The sequence below is a fragment of the Tamandua tetradactyla genome, chromosome 14, assembly GCF_023851605.1.
Source record: "Tamandua tetradactyla isolate mTamTet1 chromosome 14, mTamTet1.pri, whole genome shotgun sequence".
Classification (NCBI taxonomy): Eukaryota; Metazoa; Chordata; class Mammalia; order Pilosa; family Myrmecophagidae; genus Tamandua; species Tamandua tetradactyla.
In genome coordinates, this window is record NC_135340.1 from 14349202 (window position 1) to 14374227 (window position 25026).

A 25026-nucleotide genomic window follows, 5' to 3' on the forward strand; every position below is an offset into this window, starting at 1 on the left:
TAATTTTTTTATTCATCTGTCCATACCCTGGATAAAGGGAGCATCAGCCACAAGGTTTTTACATCACATGGTCACATATTTCAATCATTTTTAAAATGCACGTTTTTAAAATTCTTTCAAAATATTAGGTAAATACACTTTTTCCAGAACTTTTTCATCATCCCAAACAGAAACTGTATCCATTAAACAATAACTCCCCATTCCCTTTCCCCTCAGTTCCCACTAATCTCTTTTCTACTTTGTCTCGAGGAGTATACCTATTTTAGATATTTCATAAAAGTGGAATTGTATAATATTTGTCCTACTGTGTCTGGCTTATTTCACTTAGCATGTTTTCAAGGTTCATCCATGTTGTAACATATCAAAACTTCATTCCTTTTTTTGTGGCTGAATAATTTTACTTCATTGTATGGAAATACTACATTTTGTTCGTTCATCTGTTATGGACACAGGTTATTTCTACCTTTTGGCTACTGTACTGCTGCTATGAACACTGAAGTACAACTTTCTCCCCAAATTCCTGCTTTCAATACTCTTGGGTGTATGTACGTGGCAGTGAATTGCCAGGTCAAATTATAATTCTTTGACTTTTTGAGGAACGACCAAATTGTTTTCTGTAGTGGCTGCCTCATTTTTTACATTCTCACCAGCAATACATGAGGATTCCAATTTCTCCACCAACACTTGTTATTTTTCCTTTTATTGGTAATAGCCACCTATCCTGTGAGTATGAAGTGGTATCTCATGGTTTTGATATGCATTTCATTTAATGCCTAATAAAGTTGGGCATTTTTCATATGCTTATTAGCCATCTGTATATCTTCAGAGAACTATTAGAGTTCTTTGCCCACTTTTTTCTTTAAGCTTTTTTATTGTATAGTATAACATATATACAAAGCAAAGAAATAAAAAAGCAATAGTTTTCAAAGCACTCTTCAACAAGTATTTACAGGACAGATCTGAGAGTTTGTCATGGGCTATCATATGATCCTCTCAGATTTTTCATTCTAGCTGCTCCAGAATATAGGAGGCTAAGAGGGCTTAAATATTTTTTTATCATCACAGTCAACTTTTTCCCCCTTTTTCTGTGAAAAATAACACATACAAAACAGCAATAAATTTCAAAGCACAGCACCACAATTAGTTGTAGAACATATTTCAGAGTTTGACATGGGTTACAATTCCACAATTTTAGGTTTTTACTTCTAGCTGCTCTAAGATACTGGAGACTAAAAGAGATATCATTTTAATGATTCAGCAATCATATTCATTTGTTAAATCCTATCTTCTCTGTTTAACTCCACCATCACCTTTGATCTTTCCATCCCTCTCTTTAGGGGTGTTTGGGCTATAGCAATTCTAAATTTTTCATATTGGAAGGGTCTGTCACTAATGCGGGGTAGTGAGATGGAACTATCTGATGTTCTGGAGAGTCTTGGCTAGGTTTCAGGAGTTATCTGGACGAGGGACCCATGTGGAGGTTGTAGGTTTCTGGAAAGTTACTCTAGTGCATGGAACCCTTGTGGAATCTTATATATTGCCCTAGGTGTTCTCTAGGATTGGCTGGAATGGCCCTGGTTGGGGGTTGGCAGGTTATGATAGGTAGCAAGGTCTACTTGAAGCTTGTGTTAAGAGCAAACCCCAGAGCAGCCTCTCAACTTTATATGAACTCTCTCTGCCACTGATACTCTATTAATTACACTTAATTTCCCCCTTTTGGTCAGGATGGAATTGTTGATCCCACAATGCCAGGGCTGGATTCATCCCTGGGAGTCTTCTCCCATGTTGCCAGGGAGACTTTCAACCCAGGATGTCATGTTCCACGTAGGGGGGAGGGCAAGATTTCACTTGGAGAGTTTGCCCACTTTTTAATTGGATTGTTTCTTTTTTTGTAGTTGAGTTGTAGCAGTTTTTTTTAAAAAATATATTCTGAATATTAATCCCTTATCAAATATATAATTTGTAAATATTTTCTCCTATTCCATTGGAAGACTTTTCCACTCTTGATAGTGTCTTTCGATGTACAAACATTTTTAATTTTGTTGAAGTACCATTTATTTTTTTGTTGCCTAAGTTTTGGTGTCATATATTAAGAATCCATTTTTAACATGCCAAATCCAAGTTCATGATTATTTATCCCTATGTTTTCTTCTGAGAATTTTATGGCTTTAGCTCTTAAATGCAGTATTTTGCTTTTGCGTTATTTTTTGTATATGCATGAGGAAAAGGGTGAATTTTTTTTTTGTATGTGAATATTCAGGTTTTTTCCAAGCACAATTTGTTGAAGAGACTATTCTTTCTCCACTGAATGGTCTTGGCACTCTTGTCAAAACCAATTAACCATATTTGAGAGGGTTTATTTCTGAACTCTGTTTCATTGGTCTGTATGTCTCTTCTTGTGCCCCACTGTTTTGAATTCTGTAGCTTTGTGTTAAGTTTAAAACTGGGAGTGTGAATCCTGCAACTTTGTTCTTCAAGATAGTTTTGACTGAGGGTTCTTAAAATTTTGTAAGAATTTTAGGGTGTTTTTCTATTTCTGCAAAAAAACATCATTGAGATTTTGACTGGGATTGCAGTTACACATGTATTGCTCTGGGTAGTATTGTTATCTTAGTATTAAGTTGTACAATCCATGAACATGGAATGTCATTCCATTTATTTAGGTCATCTTTATTTAAGCTATGTTTGTGGTTTTCAGTGTACAAGTGTTTTGCCAGCTTGGTTAACTTTATTCCCAAGTATTTTATTATTTTTGATGCTATTGTTAATGGTGTTGTTTTTTTAAATTTCCTTTTTGGACTGCTCACTGCTAGAGAATAGAAATAAAATTTTTGCAGGTTGATTTTGTATCCTGCATTTTTCAGCTCTAACAATTTTGGGGGGGGGGGGATTCTTTATAGTTTTCTACCTATAAGATCATGTCATTTGTGCACAGAGACAATTTTACTTCTTCCTTTCAGCTAGGATCCTTTTTCTTTTTCTTCCCTAATTGCTTGGCTAAAACTTCCAGTATTTTGTGAAGTGGCAAAATAGATTTGTCTTTCTTGATCCTTGGCAGAAAAACTTTGTCTTTTTATGGCCTTTATCATGTTAAGGAAGCTCCTTTCTCTTCCTAGTTTACTGAGTGTTTTTATCATGAAAGTGTGTTGGGTTTTGTAAAATGATTTTTCTTCATCAGTTGAGATGATCGTTTGGTTTTTATTTTCCTTCTTCTATTAATGTGGTGTATTACCTTAGTTAACTTTTGTATGTTGAACCACCCTTACATTCCAGGGATGAAACCCATTTAGTTATGGTGCATACTCCTTTTACAATGCTGCCTAGCAAAATATAATCTCGTATGAACTGAGATTAACTTGATCTTTTGCAATAATTTCAACATTTTTCTACCTTTGTGTTCTTGGATATACAACTAATAATCTTAATTGTGTAATCTGATTTATTCATTCTCTAGTCAGTTTATTCTGTTGAGACTATTTTCACAGATGAAATAATCTAAAAGATTATAGAAACTAAAACATTTCTAATAAGTAATGTCATAATTTAATAAAACATTAAGTCCTCCTGATCAAAGGAAGTAATATTATATTGAGAACATGCTACTTAATTTACTGTCAGTTTCCAGACTTGATAAAAACTACCATGCTGTAGATATTTTCTAAAAGTTACCTCTAAATTCTATATTTTAAATATGTACTTTCTCAACAAATTTACAGCTTTCTTTTCCCCTTAAATCAGAAAGATACTTTTGATTGTGAAAAGCTTGATAAACCCTAAGGCTACACTGGTAATTTACATACTTTACTATAAAAGTTGTTTAAAATGTCTTGTTTGTCTCTGCATTTCTTAAAATATCTTTATGCCAGGTTTAGAACAAAAAATGGGTTCTCAATTAATTATCAGAGATCCGCTAGCATGCCAGTAAATAGAGGTGTAATTGCAGCAAAATAAGTTCTCGTATTTCTGGTCTTCTGTATATGCAAAACTATCTTCTTTTTTATGTTGTCTAGATCTCTGGTATCTTATTCTTCTGGTGAGTAGTATGCACAAGTATATGCTTACCTACTAGCTATGGAATATATGCAAACGTAAATAACTGACATTTATATCTTTATTAATCAGTGCTGTCCCCCACCTCCCAGCATCAAATCAGCAGGAAACGTGAGGCTGTAATACAGCCAGTTGTAGTGCAGGTTGGTAATCTAAACCCTCTATGCCAGCATCTTGCTGGCTGCCTATCCATTATTTTCTCATTCTTTTTTTCTAGCAGAACTCAACTTTGTTAGGAGTGGCAATATGCTCCAATAAAACACTACATTTTGCAGTTTTCTTTTTATAAGACTGACGCACTACCTACTGTGCTAACAAGGCACCTAGTTTTCTTTTTAATTAAGGCTAGTTCTTTTGTCATAACTCTGGCAAATGAGATATAAGTTGAGGGCTTCTTATAAAACTCTCTTCCCTTGATACACGCAATAAGGAATGGTGTCATTTTTGCCCCTTCCCTGTAATGCAGGTGCGAGGCAAGAGATAAAGCAATTGTATCGTGACTAGAAAGATGAAAGCTATAAACTAATGGAGATGCAGCTGGGACATTTAAGACACTGTGGGGATGGGGAAATATTACAAATATCTTCTATTCTTGCAACAGCCCTGAAATTCTTATATAGACTTATTACATAAGAAATGAAATAAATCTCTAATTTATTTAATCTCAGTTTTAGTTGAGTTTTCAAAAGTAATCCAAACTGACAGACTCTTAGAATTTGTAATCCTACTCCTGGGAATTTCTGAACCTAAGAAAAAAGTTTGAAAAAGGAGAAAGTTACATGAGAGATATTCATGGTACTATTTTCTGTTAGATTAGCATTGAAAACAAATTAGAAATCAAAATTAAAGCAATTTTAAAGTAAATTATGGTAAAAAAACAAAACAAAACCTGAAAAGACTATTAGGCTGCCTTTGAAAAATGAATTTTATGAAGAGGAAACAGAAAAAATTCAAACATAAAATTACCCATTTCAATTATAATTTGTGGCAAAGCTATTGGTTGCCTGATCCATGGTTATTCCCAATCTCTTTTCATTTCCCTCCCAGAGGTTGGAAGGACTTACAACTTAATTTTAGACTATGAACATATTTGCCTTTTAATCTACATTATTTCAATTCTAATACTAAAGAGATTTATCCATTGTCTTTTAAGAGTCAAGCACAATTTTAGTAACCAGGTTTTTCAATAAAGTTTTATATGTATGTATGTTTATGTGTGTATATATTTATACACACACAATTTATAATGAAACAGTATCAACAATCTACTGTAAAATTTCATTATATAGTTCCTGTGTAGGCTGCTTTACCAATAACTGGCACTCAATTTGTTTCAAAAGTATGTTATTGCAGAACAATGTTCAAAGTGAAAATCAAAAGCTGGGGCATATTTTTCATAGATATTTCAGACATTTAAAACAGTACATTGCATCTTCTGAGTATCAACTTGAGCTGCACAGGTTAAGATGAGGGCCCGTCACACACTGGAAGATGCGGGCAGGCTGTGGTCGAGCTGGCCTTGCCCTTCCTCACACTTAGGCTGTCCTTATCACAAACACCTGCTATTCCTGAGAGGCGCTACATCAGGATGGATCATCAGCTAAATCACGTTGGTCAAAATACCTATTAAAAAAAGAATTTAGTGTAAGCTAAAAATATTAACTGTAGCACTACTTGTAAAAGCAAATGACCACAAACAACTCAAATGTCCATTAATGAAGGGACTAGTTTAATAATCTATATAGTAGATCGACACAAAGGAAGACTTACTAAAGCTATAAAAAAAGGAATGAGGGAGATAACCACATTGCTACAGTAAGATTTTCAGGATTTATGAAGTGAAAAAAGCAAAAGTTTGGTATATCATCTTCTATGAGTGTGTGTAGAAATATAAATATATTTTTATATATTCAATTATTAAAAAAACGACAATAAAAAAAAACCTATAGGAGAAGGGAGAAAAAAGAACAGAGAGGATAAGATGCTAAAACACTACAAATATATCAAATTATAACTCTGACTTTGGAACAATGGAAATTTATACAATTTAAAACAAGATTAAATTAAAAAGAAATTCACTAGCCAAATTTCACTAAATGAATCTTACCACATATCAAGTTGATGGCATAACCACACAGATAATTACTTCAAGTAGTTATTACTGTATTTTGACTGTATGTGCCTAGCGACATATATCTTACAGACAAAAAGAACCTTAAAGAGTCCTTAAACTAATTTTAATAGTTTTACTGTAAGTAACATTAGTATTCTTATTCTGAATGATTATGTGCCTATTGTAGGATAAAGCCAGTAAATATGGTAATTTTAGAAACCAGAACTTTCAGCAGAGAACAGAAATATAACATCATGTAATATTAACATTATGCAGTATTAAACCAGAATTGAAATATAAATTTAAATTCATGATTTAATTTTTTCTCTTTCTAAAAAATACGTATTTCCTAGCTTTGTTGACTGAAAAGGCCTAAAAGCAATGACCAACATTTAGTTCACTTACTATCTGAATTGTGGTTTCTAAATACCATTTCCTACTTTAAATGCAAATAAAAATAATTGGATTGTATTTTTAAAATATTAGAATGGATTTAAAAAACTGAAAATTCCCAGTGCTCATTAGGAGATGGGCACACTCATCTTTAGTGGGAACAAAGAATAATACAAGCCTTCTGGAAGGTAAACTGGCAATAAGTATCTCACTTTTAAAAATACATACTCCTTGACTAATTTCTAGGCAATTACCCATAGGAAGCAAACAGAGCTATATGTATAAGGCTCTTCACTGAAGCATTATTTATAAAGAAAAACTGGGAACAAAAGACAGTTGATTAATTTGTGATAAATACAATATCGTTCCTTAAGCCTCAATTTCATGAACTGTAAGACAGAAACAATACTACCTACCATCAGTGATAACACTATTTACTGTAAAGTAAGATGCCAAGAATTACTTAACTATACCTGCTAACCAAACAGATTAATAAATTTAAAGCAGGAACTCTCTCATCATCTTTGCTGTCCTAAAAAAAGAGAAGAAAAAGAAAAACTTAAATTGAGTTTCTCCTAGACGTCATGCGGCCAAATCTAATCCCAACTAATAAAATATTCTACATATTTTCCTATTGCACTGGAATCCTCCTTTACCACCATAAAAATGAATGGATGTTTTCAATTTGGAATACAAAGTTGTAACTTACCACTAAGAGTCTCACTTCAGAGCACCTTCTTGCAAGCTGTCGGATCAGTGAATGGGCCTCAGGTAATAAGGGTTTTTCAAGACAAGCCAACAAAGCATAAAGCCATCTTCCCTAAATAGAATTAAAATAAGTAATATGTAGGCATACAGGACCATAAGCTTAACTATTACTTTTTAAAATATTCAATGTTATTCCTGGTTATTTGGAATGAATAAATTTATAGAACATTTAATCGTATTATGTTTGAATACAGACAACAAAGGGTCACCTGGACAGCCAGGTAATATCTTTTCTATCTTTTATCTAAAAAACAGAACAATGGATACTTCAAAATATTCCCCAACTTCCAAAGATTTCATTTCAGAGATTCTTGCTACTACTGAACTCTTAATTCACAGGTAGAAAATTACATGAAGATGTGTATAAATTCTTGCAAAAGTATACATTTTTTCTTTGCTTTCTACAGGCAGATATATAAATCATTTTATAATTTCATAACTTTTTTGTTCTGGGTCCATATACAATGATTATGCTCTAGATGAAATAATATTCTGATTCTTCTGTAAATACCTGGAAAGCCCATGGCAGGGTGAATTTACAATTCTCTTTTTTAAAAGTGAGTTTTCCTTTTCAATTACAAAAATAATATCTATTCAGCGAGAAAAACTGAATAGAGAAATCACAAAAGAAAAAACAAACAATAATTTCCAATGAAATTAAATTTTTTCAATTAAGTTTTCTCACTGTAATACCTTTTTAACTGTCTTTATTACTTGTAAGGCATACAATAAACATTCTCCTATGTTGTTAAATGGGATCGCCATGGCAATGCTATTAAACAGTCTCAACGTCGCACTTATATTAGTACATGTTAACCGCACACTTAACTTTCCTGTCACTGCTGGTTTATTCTTTCTTATTACTAATCCTGTGAGGGTATAATGATAGCTACTGCACCCCCAGAATGCCCCTAGTGCTGGAACATGATAGAAGCTTCATTAAAACACCTGTAGAATGAACACATAAACGTGATTTTCAAATAATTGACTGTTTCACTGTGGATGCACCATAATTTAGTTAACTAATCTTTTATTATTGAACACTTAGGATGTTTAATTTTTTTTGTCATTATATAAATAGTGCGATAAACATCCTTAAAAATATGTTTTAGAGCATGTCTAAATAATTTCTTAGACTGAATTCCCAGAAACAAAAAAGTATATATCCAAGAGTATGTTCATTCATTAAGATTTCTGAGACAGAATCATTAAATTATATCCCAGAAAGGTTATATCAAATTAGAATTCTACCAGTGGTGTCCTTTTTTTTTTATTAATTAAAAAAGATTAACAAAACATTTAGAAATCATTCCTTTTTTTTTCTTTTTTTTTTATTAATTAAAAAAGATTAACTAACAAAACATTTAAGATTGAGTTTATTCTAAGCAACACACCACCATTGCTTTGGGGAAGGCTGAAGAATATTAGAACAAAATTTAAATAGCAACTTATGCAACACATTAAGTTATTGCCTTAAAGAAACAATGAGACTTTTTTTTTCAAACAAAAACTCACATCCAGGTTTCTTTTACAAACAGTGACTTTCTCTTCTACATTAAAAAAAAAATTATTCATATAAACTTTTCTCAAGTTTCCAGGCATATACCATTTACCATGTAAAGCCAGCATTTAGGTATTTAAATTTCTCTACTCTTAGAAGTTGCTCAAAACTTCTACTGCTTGTTTAAAACTTATCTATACAAAAAGGTTCCTTCTCTTAAATTCAGTAAGCATGGTGTGACAATACTAAAAATAAAAATAACCCCAAGATCAAATAACTGAAAGGCTTCTTTAACAGTTTCATACGTGGATGATAAAATAAGGCTGTATTTCTGAAAAACATATTTGACAAATAATCCCAAATAAAGACATTTAAAAAATAGCCCCCTTTTAACTTTTACTAGTTTATGATAAGCACTGTAATACATGTTTTTACTTTAAACAGTCAAATTCTTAGGACTAGAGTTCTGATGATAAGATTACTTAGAGGAATTGAATACCTATTTGATTTCAGAGACATGTTACTAAAAATAACACTGAAAGGATTAATGTTAGAAGTCAGTGATCAGGGGTTCAGCAATACTTTAATGGCTCTTATGGCAAATATAATTAAACTTTTTGATAATATATTTTCAATAAATAACAGGTAAAGCCAAACATTACCTGCTTGAGTGGGTAATCTCTAGAAGTTAAAAAAAAAAAAAAAAAATCCAAAAAAATCTTACAAGGAGTTAAAAAAAAAAGATAAAGAAAATAGGCCAGATAAAGTTGACAAAAGGTCACTATCAGACACAAACAACTGATATAAAATTTTGTACTCAACAGCTAGATTTCAGTGAACCACTGGCCTAAAAATATGAACAAAGTTATCTAACGGAGGTGTAGCTCACATACTAATGCATGGGGAAAATATTCTGTTTTGTTGATATGGAAAGAAATGTAAATTACTTTTCTACTAAATTTAGTAGTAAATTCAATATTACAATACATTTACTACTGAATATTCACTAAATTTGAAAGATAAACACAGATGATAAAATAAGTAGTTTAAATCATATGGAATTGCTGATAATCAAACATTTATGGCTTACACAAATGGCAATATCCTATGATGCACTTTAACGTGGGATTGCAAGAAGAGAAATCAGTTTAAGTATTTATTGCTGATGCCTTCAGAAATTGGTTCATTTCTTCTGGAAAACCAACTGGCAAAATGTAACAAAAGTTTATGAAACCTTGATCTAATAATTCTAGTCTAGAAATATCCTGAGAGATTAATTAAAAAAAGAAATTGGTATAAATGTTTTTAATTTAGTTGCAATAGCAAAATATGGAAAAAGACTGAAATAGTCCATAATAACAGAATCAAAGTAAACTAAGAGATAGTAAGACAATGGCAATTATGTGAATTATATTATATATATATAAGAAATGTGGACTAAAAAAAAACCGATTGCATGTTTTGATTACAATGACGTAAAATACATTATGACCACTGAAAGAATCAGAAACAATGGTTTTAAATATGATTTCCCCCTATAAAAAGTAAAAGGTAAATAGTAGATGTTTTAAAAAAAGGAAATATAAAAATCTAAAATGAAAGTTTAGTGATAAAAAGATATGGTCATTTTACTTAGAGAAGAGACTTACCTAAGCCACTTAGTTGGAAGGTAGATGGGGAAACATATACTATACTGCAATGTTGGTCCTAGGAGACTGTAAGCTTCTGGAGGACAAAGAATTTGACCTTTGTTTTACAAGTGCAGTGGCTACTACTAGAAAATGCTCAATAAAAGTTTGTTCAATGAATGGACAATACTCAAGAGTCTTGACTGGGAATTTCAGAGTCTCAGATATACTATATTCTCTTGCAAATATTGCCAATTGTAAAAAATAGATATTTCTAAAAATTAAGCCTATTTCAAAGGATGATAACAATTCTTAAACTCAAATTAGGGGGATTAAACAATTCATTTGTATAGTAACCAATTTTGAAGTGAAAAAAGAGCTGAGAATATAAAGCAATAAAAGAGAGGGGCAGTGTGCTTAGTTATTAGGAATACAGATTCTAGAACAAGATTGCTTGGGCTTGAGTCTCAGTTCTGCCAGTTACTACTTCTGTGACCTTGAGCAAATTACTTAACCTCTCTGTGCTTCAGCTTCCTTATCTGTAAAATGGGGATAACAGTTCATTAGGGTGTTGGAGATTCCATGAGTCATTCTATACAAAGTTCCTAAAACAATGCCCTAGCACGTAGTTCTTGCTGTTATTTCTCATATTCTTATGTTGGACTGCACTGCAAGGACATTTCAAACAAATGCATTTCACACTTTAAGTCGGTCTACTTTAAGTGGGATCTGTAGACTAGCTACCAGTCTGTGACCTGTTTGTTATTGGTCTGCAATGAGAAAAGGTGCTTGTACCAGAATATAAATCAACTCCTTTGTGCAGATGACATTTTTCCCCAAAGCAAGACTCTCAATGAAAGAAGTAGTACATTGATTTACATTCCGGTGAAGATCCTTATTTTATTGTAAAACAGTACAGTTCCGATTATAAATATATTTATATCTATATATATACACACACAAACATACAAATTTATATATAAATACTGTAGAATCATAGCTCATATATAAATAAATATAGTTTGGCCTGTATTGTAAAAATAAAAAGATGTTAACACTACCAACTCTGGAGTAAAGTCTCTTTCTCCAAACCAATTACTCAGGTATTCCAAGACACTTGTTACTGTTACCTAAAAAAAGGGGTGGGAATGGGAAAGAATTATATTAGTAATAAAATGCTGACACATTCAACATGAATGTGTCAACTTAAGTCTAGTTAGAAAACAACTCTGACATTTCAAAGGGCCACCTTCTTTAGACTTCCAGAGAAAACTGTGACTCTAGTTAGTAATTTGATTAGATAGGTGACCCAGTGAAAAGATGCTTTTTAGACAATTATTCTTATATATTCTCAATTATCAATGTCTTGATTTAAATCCAAGGATTTAGTTTGTAAGAATAAGCAACTACTTGAAAAACTCCATATGCATTTTATTTTTATTTATCATCACAATCAACTTATGTGTACATGTGAAAAATAACATATATACAAAAAAGCAATAAATTTCAAAGCACATCACCACAATTAGTTAAAGAACAGAGTTTAGAGTTTGGAATGGGTTACAATTTCACAATTTTAGGCTTTTCTTCTAGCTGCTCTAAGATACTGGAGACTAAAAGAAATATCAATATAATGATTCAGCAATCATACTCAGTTATTAAACCCTACCTTCCTGCTCCTCTGTATAACTCCACCTCACCTTTGATCTTTCTCCCACTCTTTAGTGGCATTTGGGCTATGCCCATTCTAACTTTTCCATGTTGGAAGGGGCTGTCAGTATTATGCGATAGGGGGATGGAACTAGGTGATGTTCTCGAGAGGCTGGGCCCTCTGCATTTCAGGACTTATCTGGTCCAGGGACCCATCTGGAGGTGGTAGGCTTCTGGAAAGTTGCCCTAGTGCATGGAACCTTTGTAGAATTTTATATAACATCCTAGGTGTTCTTTAGGATTGGTAGGAATGATTCTGGTTGGGGTTTGGCAAGCTATGGTAGGTAGCAGTGTCTAACTGAAGCTTGCCTAAGAGTGACCTCCAGGATAGCCTCTCAACTCTAATGAACTCTCTCAGCCACTGATACCTTATTTATTACATATCTTTTCTACCTTTTGGTCAGGATGGCATTGTTAATCCCATGGTGCCAGAGCCAGGCTCATCCCTTGGAGTCATCTCCCATGCCGCCAGCAAGACTTTCACCCCTGGATGTCATGTCCCATGTAGGGGGGAGGCCCATGATTTCACTTGTAGAGTTGGCCTCAGAGAGAAAGAGGCCACATCTGAGCAACAAAAAAGGCCCTCCGGAAGTAACTCTTAGGCCTATCTATAGGTAGGCTAAGCTTCTCAGCTACATATATAAACATCACAAAAGCAAGCCTCTCCATGTGCTTGCTAAAAAAAAAAAAAAAAAAGGAAATTAGCTGCAGAGAGATCTGTTTTAAAGCTACAAAGAATTTATCAAACTCGAGAATATTCTCTAGTTTATTTAAATATGGTTGATGCTTACAAAAATCACACTGATGGAATTTGGTATAACTGCTATAGTATTTTAATGCAAATAACCAAATGAGTGGAATTATTAGCCAGTATATGATTTCCAAGAGTATATCCCTTTTAAAAGAGAAAAAAAATTATCTTCCCAGAGTACCCAATATGATGTGAAGACAAAACAATCAATTTTTTAATTTGTTCTGAAAATGGATAACAAAGAGTTCCCACTCCCAAAATAATCAAGAATCAAAGTCTAAATTTCTCCTCTCTTCAATCCAAAAAATTATGTATTTTATTCTTAATGGAATAAGTAAGACATTTAGAATTAAAAATGGCAATCTAACCTTAGTTTTTAATTCAAACCCCAGAATGGAATATTTACAAGTAAAATATATACAACTGAATAGTTTAGCACCTCCAAGAACATGAGCCTTGGAGTTAAGACTGACCTGGAATTATATCCCAGTGCCAACATTTTACTTGCTGAAAAAGCATCTGCAAGTTACCTAAGAACCAATTTTGTTTTCTCATCTAAGAAAAATGGATGGTAATAAATCCCCATGTAGGGTTGTAGTGAAGAGTAAATGAAAACCATTGAGAAGTTTAGCACAATACTTAAACATACTTTAAGTATTCAAATACTTTCATTTAGGAACACCCTTCTTTTTTTCTTCTTTCTGATTTTAATATTTTTATTGTAAAAACTTAACATACAAACATTCTTGACATAAAAACATCCCATACATGGTATACAATCAATGGCTCACAATATCATCATATAATTGTGTATTCAATCACCACGATCACTTTTTTGAACATTTGCATCACTCCAGCAAAAGAAATAGAAAACAAAAAAGAAAAAGCTCATACATACCATACCCCTTACTCCTCCCTCTCATTGACCACTAGCATTTCAATCTACTCAATTCATTTTAACCCGAGGAATGCCCTTCTTGTCCACCCACCCCCATCAACACACTGCAAACAAAAGAATGCATATAGCCCATCATTAGGGAGATTTTACCTGATTCATTCTGCTAACAATACTAAGCAAGGGGGGGAAACCAATCTGAAAGAAAAAATGATAATGCAATTTACTAAAGGTAATTATAAGCAGAGCTTCATTTTTTCCGAAACTGGTGAATTTCTCAGCACTAAAAAAAAAAAAAGGCATGCATTGCATTTGGCCCAGGATGTACTTGCTGATTCTTATACTAAATGATACATCAAAATGTGAGCCCCCCTTTTTTTGTTTGTTTGTTTACTCAAATATCACCTACCTGTACATAATCGATTCCTGGATTTTCATTTGTAGCTGGTCCAGCAGCACCTTCAGCACATAATCTTTCACCCAGACAAAATTTTTTCCAGCCTTCTTCATCCTCAGATTTTGGCTGAAAGGAAAAAAAAATTATTTCAGTGTATTTGTTTTTATACCGAATAGTAAAAACGGAATTTCCACCACCTCAACACATAGATAAGATGCTTTGTGGTCACACCATATGTGGTACATGTTTAGTTTAGATCACACTGTAAAGGACACTGACAAATAAGGATCTGCCCAAAAGAGGGTGGGTGATAAACATGGAAATTGGTATGAGAAAACACATGCTAAAAATGCTTACAAAAAGGAATGATGTTTATCCCAGGGAAGGAGACAAGATTATATGCTTTACATACTTGAAGAACTGTCCTATCTAAGAAGGAATAGATTTATTTTATGTTGCCATATGGAAAAAGCAGGACCAGCAGAAGAAGCAGTCAGCTTACTATACCCACTGTAACAAAAACAATGTTTATTTGTACACATCACCACCTTGCTTATTATTCTGCACACGTGCATACCTGCCTCCTTCATGCTCTGGATAAGTAATTTTCATTAGATTCTTGAGGATCTGAGACCCCTAAAAGGTTCAAAGCTATTGTCCTGGAATGATGTGTCTACCTTTTCCCATCGATCTATTAGTATAGAGACTCTATTTCATTTAGCACTGAATTTTCCTTCATTTACCCTGATTATTGAATATGGGAGATACTTAATAAATGACTGGATTAATCAATAAACAAATGGTTTTATATTTATACAGCTATCATCAGAGTTATTTATTTACATAATAGTTTACATTTGTGATGATGAACTTTTTAGTTTTAATAAAACTAATCAACATTCAATATGGACATTCTTTTTTTTAATCACATAGTTGTATATTCATCATCATGATCATTTCTTAGAACATTTGCATCAATTCAGAAAACGAAATAAAAAGAAAACAGAAAAAAATTCATATATACCATACCTCTTACCTCTCCCTTTCACTGACCACTAGCATTTCAATCTACTAAATTTATTTAAACATTTTTCCCCCTACTATTTATTTACTTTTAATCTATATGTTTTACTCATCTGCCCATAAGGTAAATAAAAGCATCAGACACAAGGTTTATGAAGAACATTTTTAATCAGTGAATAATATTCCATTGTTCTGATGGACTATAATTCAATTATGTTAGGTCATTTCCATTTTTCAAAAAACTCTACCGTTATATTATTCCTATAGCTTCTTTTTGAAAAAGTGGGCATGATTCTAAAAGTCCCAAACTGAATAAGAAAAAAAAAGAAATCTACCAATCTAAAACACTCTTTGACCCCACCCCCACCCCACCTACTTACTAGCAAGACTATGCTGCATAGTGAAAGGAACATATATACTTTATAGAGTCAGAAAATTTTGGCTTTAAATCCCAGCTATACCTCTTACTAGCTGATTGACCTTGGAAGAGAAGAGTTAGTTCCCTTCACATTTTCCCTTGATAAGAGCTTCCAACTGGTATGCAGAAACATACTGGTATGCCAAATATTCAATCTCCCAGCTTTTGATGATGGCTAGTTGCCTCAGGAAGATTATGCAAGCAGCATCCTCCATTTACCCCAATGGAACACCAAGTAAAAGTGTTTTAGGAAGCACTACCTAGAGGAAGCTTCTGAATGTGAAATCTATGAACCCCTTGGAATCGGACAAAATTTTGGGCATAAGGTGCATTACTTTTTTTCAGAGGATAAAGAGCTTTTGTTAAATTTTCATGAGTAGTATGAGGCCCCCTAAAAGATTAAAAACTACTGCCTTGGAACAATGTGTCCACCTTTCCCCTGACTCCCTTTTTATTAGAAGAGTCCAGATATTATCTGTTGAAGAGCTTAAAATCATACTTAATCTGATAAAATATAAGAAATACCCCTTTCCAGTACACAAGACAAGCTTCATCAAGACACCACAGGTACCAAGAAGCAGAGATAATACTCTGTAAGGTAAGCATGTGGGCTTGCTGCATAGCACTAGCTCTTCTTCAGGAAAATCCAATAAACCTTTATTCAATCTCTTTGTAAAACACACTGAAAGTGTGTCTATTTCCTTAAGAAAAAAAAAGTCTAGAGGAACTCTTAAAAACATGGAGGCCTAACAACTATGATGCAGAAGTCCCCTAAGATCTGTAGTTTAAAAGAGTCAGAAAATAACAATTTGCATTACTAATTGTATACTTTTTAAGCTATTTAATGGAATTGTTACTATTAACGATATATGGAAAAGAATGAAAATAATATGGTCCAAATAAGTGAATCTTTAAAGACTCAAGTACAGATTATTTCAAATAGGAACACACTGTATACCTTAAACTGAGAAAACTTACATACCATGGCCACATTACTATCCAACTGTTGTGATTTCCAGTGGCTTCTATGTTTGTTCACACTCTAAAGAAAGAAAAGTTTGATAGAGATCTTCAGGGAATGGAGAATTGAAAAGAAATCAATTTCTGCACAAAATGCTAATCACCTTAAACTTGGAAAAAATATCTCAAGCTATATTATGTCTAAGAATTAGAAGAATAATTTGAAAATGGATTCATTAATATTATTATCTTAATTGAAATAAATCTTAGGGAGATTTAGTTTGATTAAATTATTAAACTACATTCACCTGTCGAACAGCTGAAAACCGTACCACCTGTTGCTGCTGCCATTGTAGTGTTGGGGAATATCCTTCAGGAGCAGGCTGGCATCCTGAAAGCTAGAAATCAGTGCGGAAATGTTACATAATCAATGTTTAGTGTTATAACTAGAATCTCATGTCTCTGAAGCAGAATGAATAATAAAGTAAATAAGACTATTCAAGAGAAATAAAGTACTACAGATGCAAAGAAAGGGAAGCATTTCATTTTTATATGTCCAAGTTAAAACTGTTAGGAAAAGAGGCTTACACAGCCATTTCAATAAGAGCACTCTGTAATGGTTTGTAAGTTGAAATATAAGAAATCTAAATGATTTGAGCCCTTAAGATATAATCTAGCCCTTAGTCTGAATATTACTTGCTCTGCGACCACTTTATCTAATGTAGTTCTTCCTGTTACTTATTGGTGATTGTTTTCTTCATAGCAATTGCCGCAAAACGAAATTATTTAATTTGTTTGCTTGTTTATTGTTTCCTCTTCCTCTTCTGTCTTTTCCTCTGTGTATCCCAATTTCCTGGCACAATCTAGTTGCTTAACAACAACAAAAAGATGGATAAATAAATGAACGAAAATGACCAATGCGGGTCTCTAGTCTTAAGAAAACTAAATCCAGTCAAATTCAGAACATGCAATTACACAGCTTAGAACACATAAACTACGCTAAATTAGGCTTAAAACACGTAAACATTAGTGTGATAATTATGAAGACGTAAATGGAAAAAGGTTTGTTAAATATGGAGCGTGGCTATCTTTCAATTGTGTTCACAGCTACCACTGTGCGGCCTCTAGCTAGCTGAACTGCAGCCAACTGAGAAGGTGGGTAAGCAAGGTCTTTCTGTACCATGGTTCCATCAGCAGTAAAGCACCCAATTGGCTACAAAAGTGGCTGGCAAGTGTGCCCCCTCTATTGCAGAGGTGAAGAAACCTTGTTATAGGTCTGGTAATGAGCCACTCCATGAAACAGACGCCATCAGAAAGTCCACCGAACCTCTTCCCTTCCAGCATCTGGTGCTAGAAATTGCTCAGGACTTCAAAACAGATTTCTAGAGTGCAGCTTTTTGTTTTCTGCAGGAGGCAAGGGAGGCCTATCTGACTGGCCTTTCTGAAGACTCCAAACCTGTGTGCTATCCATGCCAAATGTATAACAATTATGTGAAAAACCACTCACACCACGTAGGTGGAAAACATGCTTAAGAATTCACTATGCAGAGAAACATTTCATTCTCAAAAGAACATTTTTTTCTCCTTCTTCCCATGATTGGTAGCTGTGGATGTTAGATATTTTCTTCCCATGGGTCAAAAGGTATTTTTTCCACAGGGTCAAAAAGTACTTAAGTATATGACTGTGAATGGAAAGATAGGGGACAGAAATGAGGTATTGACAATTTTTCCATTTTCATGTATGTGACTTGTTAATGTAAATGTGGGGCCATTAAGTATTACTGCAAGTTAAAATGTTTCAGTGAACAAGTTCCAATAGTTCAGCTTTATAACAAGTATAAATAAACCTGTTAAAATTTTCTGGACAATGCTAACATTTGGATTTTTTTAAAAAACAAGTAAATTCCTTATTGATGACAACTAAATGGTGTTCTAGCATCATATAGTAGAGTCCATCCATTCCTTAAACTTTTCTGAGCTGTCCTACATGCAAGTATATGTTTTTTTTTTTTTTTCGGTGGGTGGGGCTGGCAGTGGGCATGGGCAGGTTCCAGGAATTGAACCTGGGTCTCTAGCCTGGCAGGTGAGAATTCTGCCATTGAGCAACTGTTGAACCACCCAAGTGTATGTTTTTATTTTTTAAAAATTTTTTTTACATGGGTAGGCACCGGGAATCGAACCCCGGTCCTCTGGCATGGCAGGCAAGCGTTCTTGCCTGCTGAGCCACCGTGGCCCGCCCCCAAGTGTATGTTTTTAATGTTGTCTGTTTTCTGTGCTGTTCCTGTAAGTTTACTATTAGAACACATTAAACTACAAAAAAAAAAAAAAGAAAAGAAAAATATTAGTGTGGCATAAGTAATCTATTTAAGCACTCCTTTAGGATTGGATATCAAGTTCTTAAAGTAAAATGGGCAAGTTTCCACAAATGCCAGGGATACTAAAAGCTTCTCTGGAAGCAGTAATACCAACTGTCCTTCAAGAAAAAAGTACAAGCAAACATTCTAACTTCTATAAGGAGTAGGCAAATCTACTCATGACACCATGACTGATACATTCATATATAATACAAAAAGTCTTGTATTTTTAATTTATGGGAAAATAATCCCAAACAGTTACTATAACTCACAGAAACATTCACAGTTTGCCTCCTTTTCAACTTCTTTGGATCAATCTGAGCTACCACAACATCAGGACATAAGGCCGCTTCGATCCTACAAATAAATAACAAATGCAAGAAATTACTGTTGTGCTTTGTTCCTGTGTATTTAAACAAGCGACCCATTTCGAGAGTTCATTATAAAATCGGAAAAATTTATAATTGCAATGGAAATTCTAAATAACCTATTTCTGAAATTACTCAGCTTGAAAACAAGAATATCTGAAAGAGTTCATCTTGGCCTGAAATCCAAACTCGTCCAGGTTAAGCTGTAATACAGAGGGCTGGATCAGACCCAGGCTCCCGCGGCGGCGGAGACAGGCACACTAGGAAGGCACCTAAAGGGGACCAGCAGGACACCCAGCTCTGTGCCTGGGGCAGAGCGGACCACCAGCCCACCCGCACAGAACCAAAGCACTCACTGGACCCGCCTCAGGTACTCCTGAGGCGTCCTCGGGACTACAGAGGGATCGAAACCTTCTGTCACGTCGCAAGGCTCCACCGGCAACAGCCGGGGCATCAGCTCTTCGACCGCAGACTCCATCGGCACCCAAGCCATGGCTTCCAGGCTAGCGTCCCACCGCGCGTGCGCGCCTGTTCTAGCTCACAGCGCAGGCGCAAAAGTAAGCGCATTTTGTGTGGCGCTAAGCAAGGGGCGGGGCTTAGGGGCGTAAATGCGCATGAGCAAAGCTGGCGTTTCCTTAGAAGTCAAGGCTCCCGGAGTTAGGCTCCCTGTGGAGGTGGTTCCTTAGGCGTTGCTAGCTGTTCTCTGTTCTAAAGCTAGGGTAAAGACCGAGCGTTATTAATCTTTATGCATCCCTAGCAGGGAAGGCTCTTAAAATGTTTTTGAATTAATGAATAAGCAATATTTTGTGTCATTTATTGAGCTGTAAATTCTGGTAAACACGTTACTTTTTTTTTGCATGGGCAGGCACTGGGAATCGAACCCAGATCTCCGGTATGGCAGGCAAGAGCTCTTCCTGCTGAGCCACTGTGTCCGGCCCTGTTAATCATTTTTTATTAAGACTCTTTGGGCGATCTTATCCCAAAAGGGAAAATTTATCTCACGCCAAAAGTATGAAAAATCTCTTTTTCAGAGGAATTTCTCGTGTTTGTTCACCTCAAAGATCACATTATCTGAAGTGCATTAACACCTCTAGGGGAGCCACCACTATTTTTTTCTTCTTTTAAAAAATTTTGCTTAAATACAATAGTAGATGTTTACAAAATAGATGGATAAGTAAATAGAGTGATATAACAAATGTGGCAAAATGTTAATAATTTGTAAATTGGGGTATGTTGGAGTTCAATGTATTCTTGTATTTTTTGCAAATTTCCTGTAAGTTTGAAGTTATTTCAAAATTAAAAGTTAAAAAAATGCAAATATATTTGTGTAAAGGAAAAAGCTGATACCATCACTCAGCGATTACCCTTACCAATGTTACATCCATCTGGTGAGGTAGGTACTATTAATTATCTCCATTTTACCCTTGAGAAAACGAGATAGGAATGCATTAAGTAACTAGCTGGGGACACACATCTAGCCAATTGCAAGAAACAATGGAGGCTTTATATCTCTGATTCTTTTTAAACAAGCTCTGAGTGAATACAATTGACCTTTATTTTCTAAAGCTTATGTTTACTTTTAAGTCTTTTTTTTAAGTACTAACTTTAGTTGGCAAACAATTGATTTCTAATCCCGGATATAATTTTCTAATTAAAGATTATCAGGTATTCCTTACCTTGAAAGCTAAAGGAGTAGTGCTTAGAACAGTAACTCAACAGCTGGGAAACTTGAAAAGAAACTTCCTGACTCCAGTCAATCTGGTTAAATATTTTTTCACTGATTTTGGGAGAAGCATAAAATTAAAGAGAAGAAATATGAGGAATTCAACCCCACCCTGCACCACCATTTAGTAATAAAAACAAATTTGAAAAAAAGGGAAGCAGTGACTTCATTTCTGGATTTTTTTATTTTCATTCAAATATATTTTTAAAAAACGGATTAAATTATTACGCATCGTCACCCTGCCCCCCGCAACCCCCCCATTTTTCTGGAGAAAAGAAGAGGTGACTCCCTAACTGACCAACCCCTAGGGAACAATGTTTAGCGCTAGACTCCACGCAATAAGGACGTGGCAGAAATGCATATGGATCAAAGAAGAAAGGAGAGAAATAGCAGAATGGAACAAAGGTTGCCCTGGGAAGTAAATTATTTTCTGAAAGAAGAGGTGAGTAGTAAAGTATAAAAGTGATTCTGAAATAGTTCTGAAATTTTAATTACACAGGGATGAGTTCAAATTAGGACATAAGTAAATTAAGTAAAAATGTTAAAGGGTTGTTTTCTCTTACTCTGCATCAAATCTGATTTAAAATACTACTATGATTATAAATTGGAAATTGCACTAAATATCTTTCAGTGTGTCAATAGGATATGAGACAGCTGAGAATAAGCTATATTTGGTTGATGAATCTGATCAAAAAAAATCTTAATTTCTGGAAAGCTATAATAACCATTTTCTTTAATCTCTTTCCAGCAAGAATTATACCTAAGGTACTGAACTAAACGTGCTCTATTTTCAAAAATTTCCAATCAGTTTTCAGTTTACAATGGAGAGATTTTTGGGTTTCACTGTTTCTCACATTGGAGGTTGGCTGTAGAAGTTACGTGAGGGTTATGAGAAGAGAATACTCAATGGCTGTTTATTGATGATGGTGCTGTCTTTTAAGTCACAGAGAGTTAAATGCCAAGCTTGTCCTTGTGTTTTCTGACCCCCTTAAGCAGTTCAGTTATTCTTACATGTTGGTGTGTATAAGAATCATCTGGAAAAATTGTTTAACATACAAGGGTCCTGGGTCCTATAACCCCCTCTTCCAGAATGTCTGATTGCTTGGGTATGGGATTCAGAATTTTACATTGTAGGATATATTGATTGGGTATGGGATTCAGAATTTTACATTGTAGGAAGCATTCCAGATAAGAAACATAGTTTACTCCATCCATTTTATCCTTTTCTTCCCGTTTTAAGATATACTACGATAGAATTGTTTCTGTCTTACCATGTTTTTTTAGTTCTTTTTTCCCATGGCCATTAGCTAAAACTTCACTTGCCTCTTTATGCCATTAAAACATAATTAATTAAGTCATCTGATAAAGATTTATCAGATTCCAAGAATGTACCAGTCAGGCACTGTGGTAGACATTGGGAGTTACAGTGACGAGCTACACAGACATGGCTTTTTCTTATCTGGCATTAACAGGCTAGGGGGACAGAGACATTAATCAAACATTCACAATAGTGAATTTTAAATGTTAAATGTGACAAATGTTATTAAGGAACAAGGGGGGGAAAGTCTTTCAGATAGAGGAAATAGTTTGTTCAAACTTTCTTGCTGGAAGAGTTGGTCATGCTGAAGAAATTGGAAGGAGACCAGAAAGGTAGGGAGTAAGTATTGCTGGACAAGATTATGAGAAAGGTAGCTATGTAGTTAATGTTTTGGGGCGCCCTGTTATTGTGTGGGAAGGGGCTGTCAGTGTTCTCCAACCAAATATCACTAAGAACATTCCTATAGTCACAGGTTGAGGGCTCAGTAAGAGGGTATTAGAACTGACCTATTATGAAATTTGGGCCTTGTTAAGTGACTGGGAAAGTGGGGCTTTGGTCTGGATTCGATGATGCCAGGAAAGGCGGATAATTCTATTCTTGGATATCTTAATAATTGTTATCTAGAAGCTAAAAGGAAGAAGGGAAGCGAATGCTGTAATTGGTAAAGAAGCAGAAGTCACTCAGAGTAGCCAGGATAGGTGTATATTTGGTCATTTTGTGGTTTAGTTAATGTTCTTGTTTTTGGCTGAATCTAGACATGTTTACAAAGTGGGCTTGTTTTTGTCTTGATCACTCTTTAGTCACAGAGTGGCCTTGTCTGATGTTGGTACGCTGTGAAATGACTTCTGTTCAATAGAACAACACAGCCAGTTGATAGACCCCGGCTAATTTCCGGCTATCAAGGACTGCTCTTCTCTTTCTCAGATCTAAATGTTTTACATAGATGATCTCATTTAATTTTCACAGTATGTGTTTATCCTAAGTGGTAGGTATTACTGTTATTTTCATTTTCAGATGAAGAAACTGGCTCTGAAGAGTTATGTGACATGCCCAGGTCACACAACTGGGATATGATGGATTTGAGATTCTATTCTGGGTGGTTGGACTTCTGAACCATTGCTCTAAATCATTATGCTACTCAAGAAAGAGCCCAGCAAAAATAAGTTAAAAAACAAAACATGACAAAACAACAACAAAAAAACAAATTAGGGAAGATTCCTATGAGCCTTTATGACTCATGGGTCATAAAATGGAGAGAGGCAATGAGGATAGATACAGGGAGAGTTTTAGTACAGTCCCTCTGGGCACTAGCAATCTCTTCATCTCTCTGTCTGAGCAGGTGTGCCAATTTGAAGGTGTTATGTATCCCAGAAAAGCCATATTTTAATCCTGATTCAACATTGTACATGGAAACTTTTTATTAGCTCATCCCCATGGAGATGTGGCATGCCCAGTTGTGAGTGTGACCTTTTGATTAGATGGAGATGTGACTTCACCTGTTATTCCAGGTGGGTCTTGATTAGTTTACTGGAATCCTTTAAAAAAGGAAACATTTTGGAGAGAGCAGAGCTGACACAGATGCCAACACTTGGAGAAGACAGACACAGATATTTGGAGATGCTTGGAACCCAGCAGACATCGCCATGAGGTGCTAAGGAAGCCAAAACCTGGAGAGAGCTAAGCAAAGGCAAGAGATGAGAGCCAGCCCCAGAGAAGCAAAGTGAGGAACCCCGGTAGGAGCACAGGTTGACAGGAATGGAACCCAGGAGCAAGGGACCAGCAGATGCCAACTACATGACTACCCAGCTGACAGAGGTGTTCCTCACACATTGGCCTTTCTTGAATTAAGGTATTTTTACCTGGGTGCCTTAGTTTGAACATTTTTATAGGCTTAGAACTGGAAACTTGTAACTGACTAAATTCCCTTTCTAAAAGCTGTTCCAATTCTAGTATATTGCATTCCAGTAGCTTACAAATGAATACAACATGCTATCCTCAAGTACAGGGAATGAGAGCCAGAAAGAGGGTGAGAAAGCTGACTTGATGTCAGAAAATCAAGGCAAGTTCCAGTTTAATTTTACAAAGCAAAATAAAAATTTTACTCCTCACCTAAAGTGAAAATACAAATGAAGTTCTTTTTTTTAACTTTTAAAATTGTATAATATAACATATATACAAAGCAAAGAAAGAAAAAAGCAGTGGTTTTCAAAGCACTCTTCAACAAGTAGTTACAGGAGAGATCCCAGAGTTTGTCATGGGCTACTATACAAGCATCTCAGATTTTTCCTTCTAGCTGCTCCAGAACATTGGAAGCTAGAAGGAATAAATATTTTTTTATTATCACAACTGATTTTCTTTTCTTTTTTTTTTGTGAAAAATAACATAGTATATATATAAAAGCAATAAATTTCAAAGCACAGTGCAACAATTAGTTGTGGAACAGATTTCAGAGTTTGGTATGGGTTAGAATTCCACAATTTTAGATTTTTACTTCTAGCTGCTCTAAGATACTGAAGAGTAAAGAAAATATCAATACAATGATTCAACAATCATAGTCGTTTGTTAAACCCTACCTTCTCAGTATAACTCCACCATCACCTTTGATATTTCTTCCACTCTTTAGGGGTGTTTGGGCTATGGCCATTCTGACTTTTTC

At 34.6% G+C, this 25026-nt stretch overlaps 2 protein-coding genes across 6 annotated transcripts in view; one reads left to right on the forward strand and one right to left on the reverse strand.

Moving 5' to 3' along the window:
• Positions 1–5377: 5377 nt before the first annotated feature.
• Positions 5378–19858, reverse strand: GEMIN2 (gem nuclear organelle associated protein 2). Of its 5 annotated transcripts, XM_077126886.1 has the most exons (10): positions 19686–19858; positions 19234–19318; positions 16916–17005; positions 16630–16689; positions 14219–14332; positions 13963–14007; positions 11515–11583; positions 7266–7376; positions 7030–7088; positions 5378–5673 (listed from the first exon to the last, which is right to left on the reverse strand). In XM_077126886.1, exons 1-10 carry the CDS (start codon positions 19820–19822, stop codon positions 5634–5636), a joined length of 810 nt encoding a protein of 269 aa, XP_076983001.1. In that variant the 5' UTR covers positions 19823–19858; the 3' UTR covers positions 5378–5633. The 5 variants fall into 5 exon arrangements, with proteins under 5 accessions (XP_076983001.1, XP_076983002.1, XP_076983006.1 ...); XM_077126887.1 differs by lacking the exon at positions 11515–11583; XM_077126891.1 differs by lacking the exon at positions 7030–7088 and having other exon boundaries at positions 11519–11583.
• A 1521-nt stretch (positions 19859–21379) lies between these two features.
• SEC23A (SEC23 homolog A, COPII component) overlaps positions 21380–25026 on the forward strand; it is a 65048-nt gene continuing 61401 nt past the window's right edge. Inside the window, exon 1 of the mRNA XM_077126899.1 lies at positions 21380–21494. The gene's annotated coding sequence lies outside the window, so the exon portion shown is untranslated. The remainder of the gene's footprint in view (positions 21495–25026) is intronic.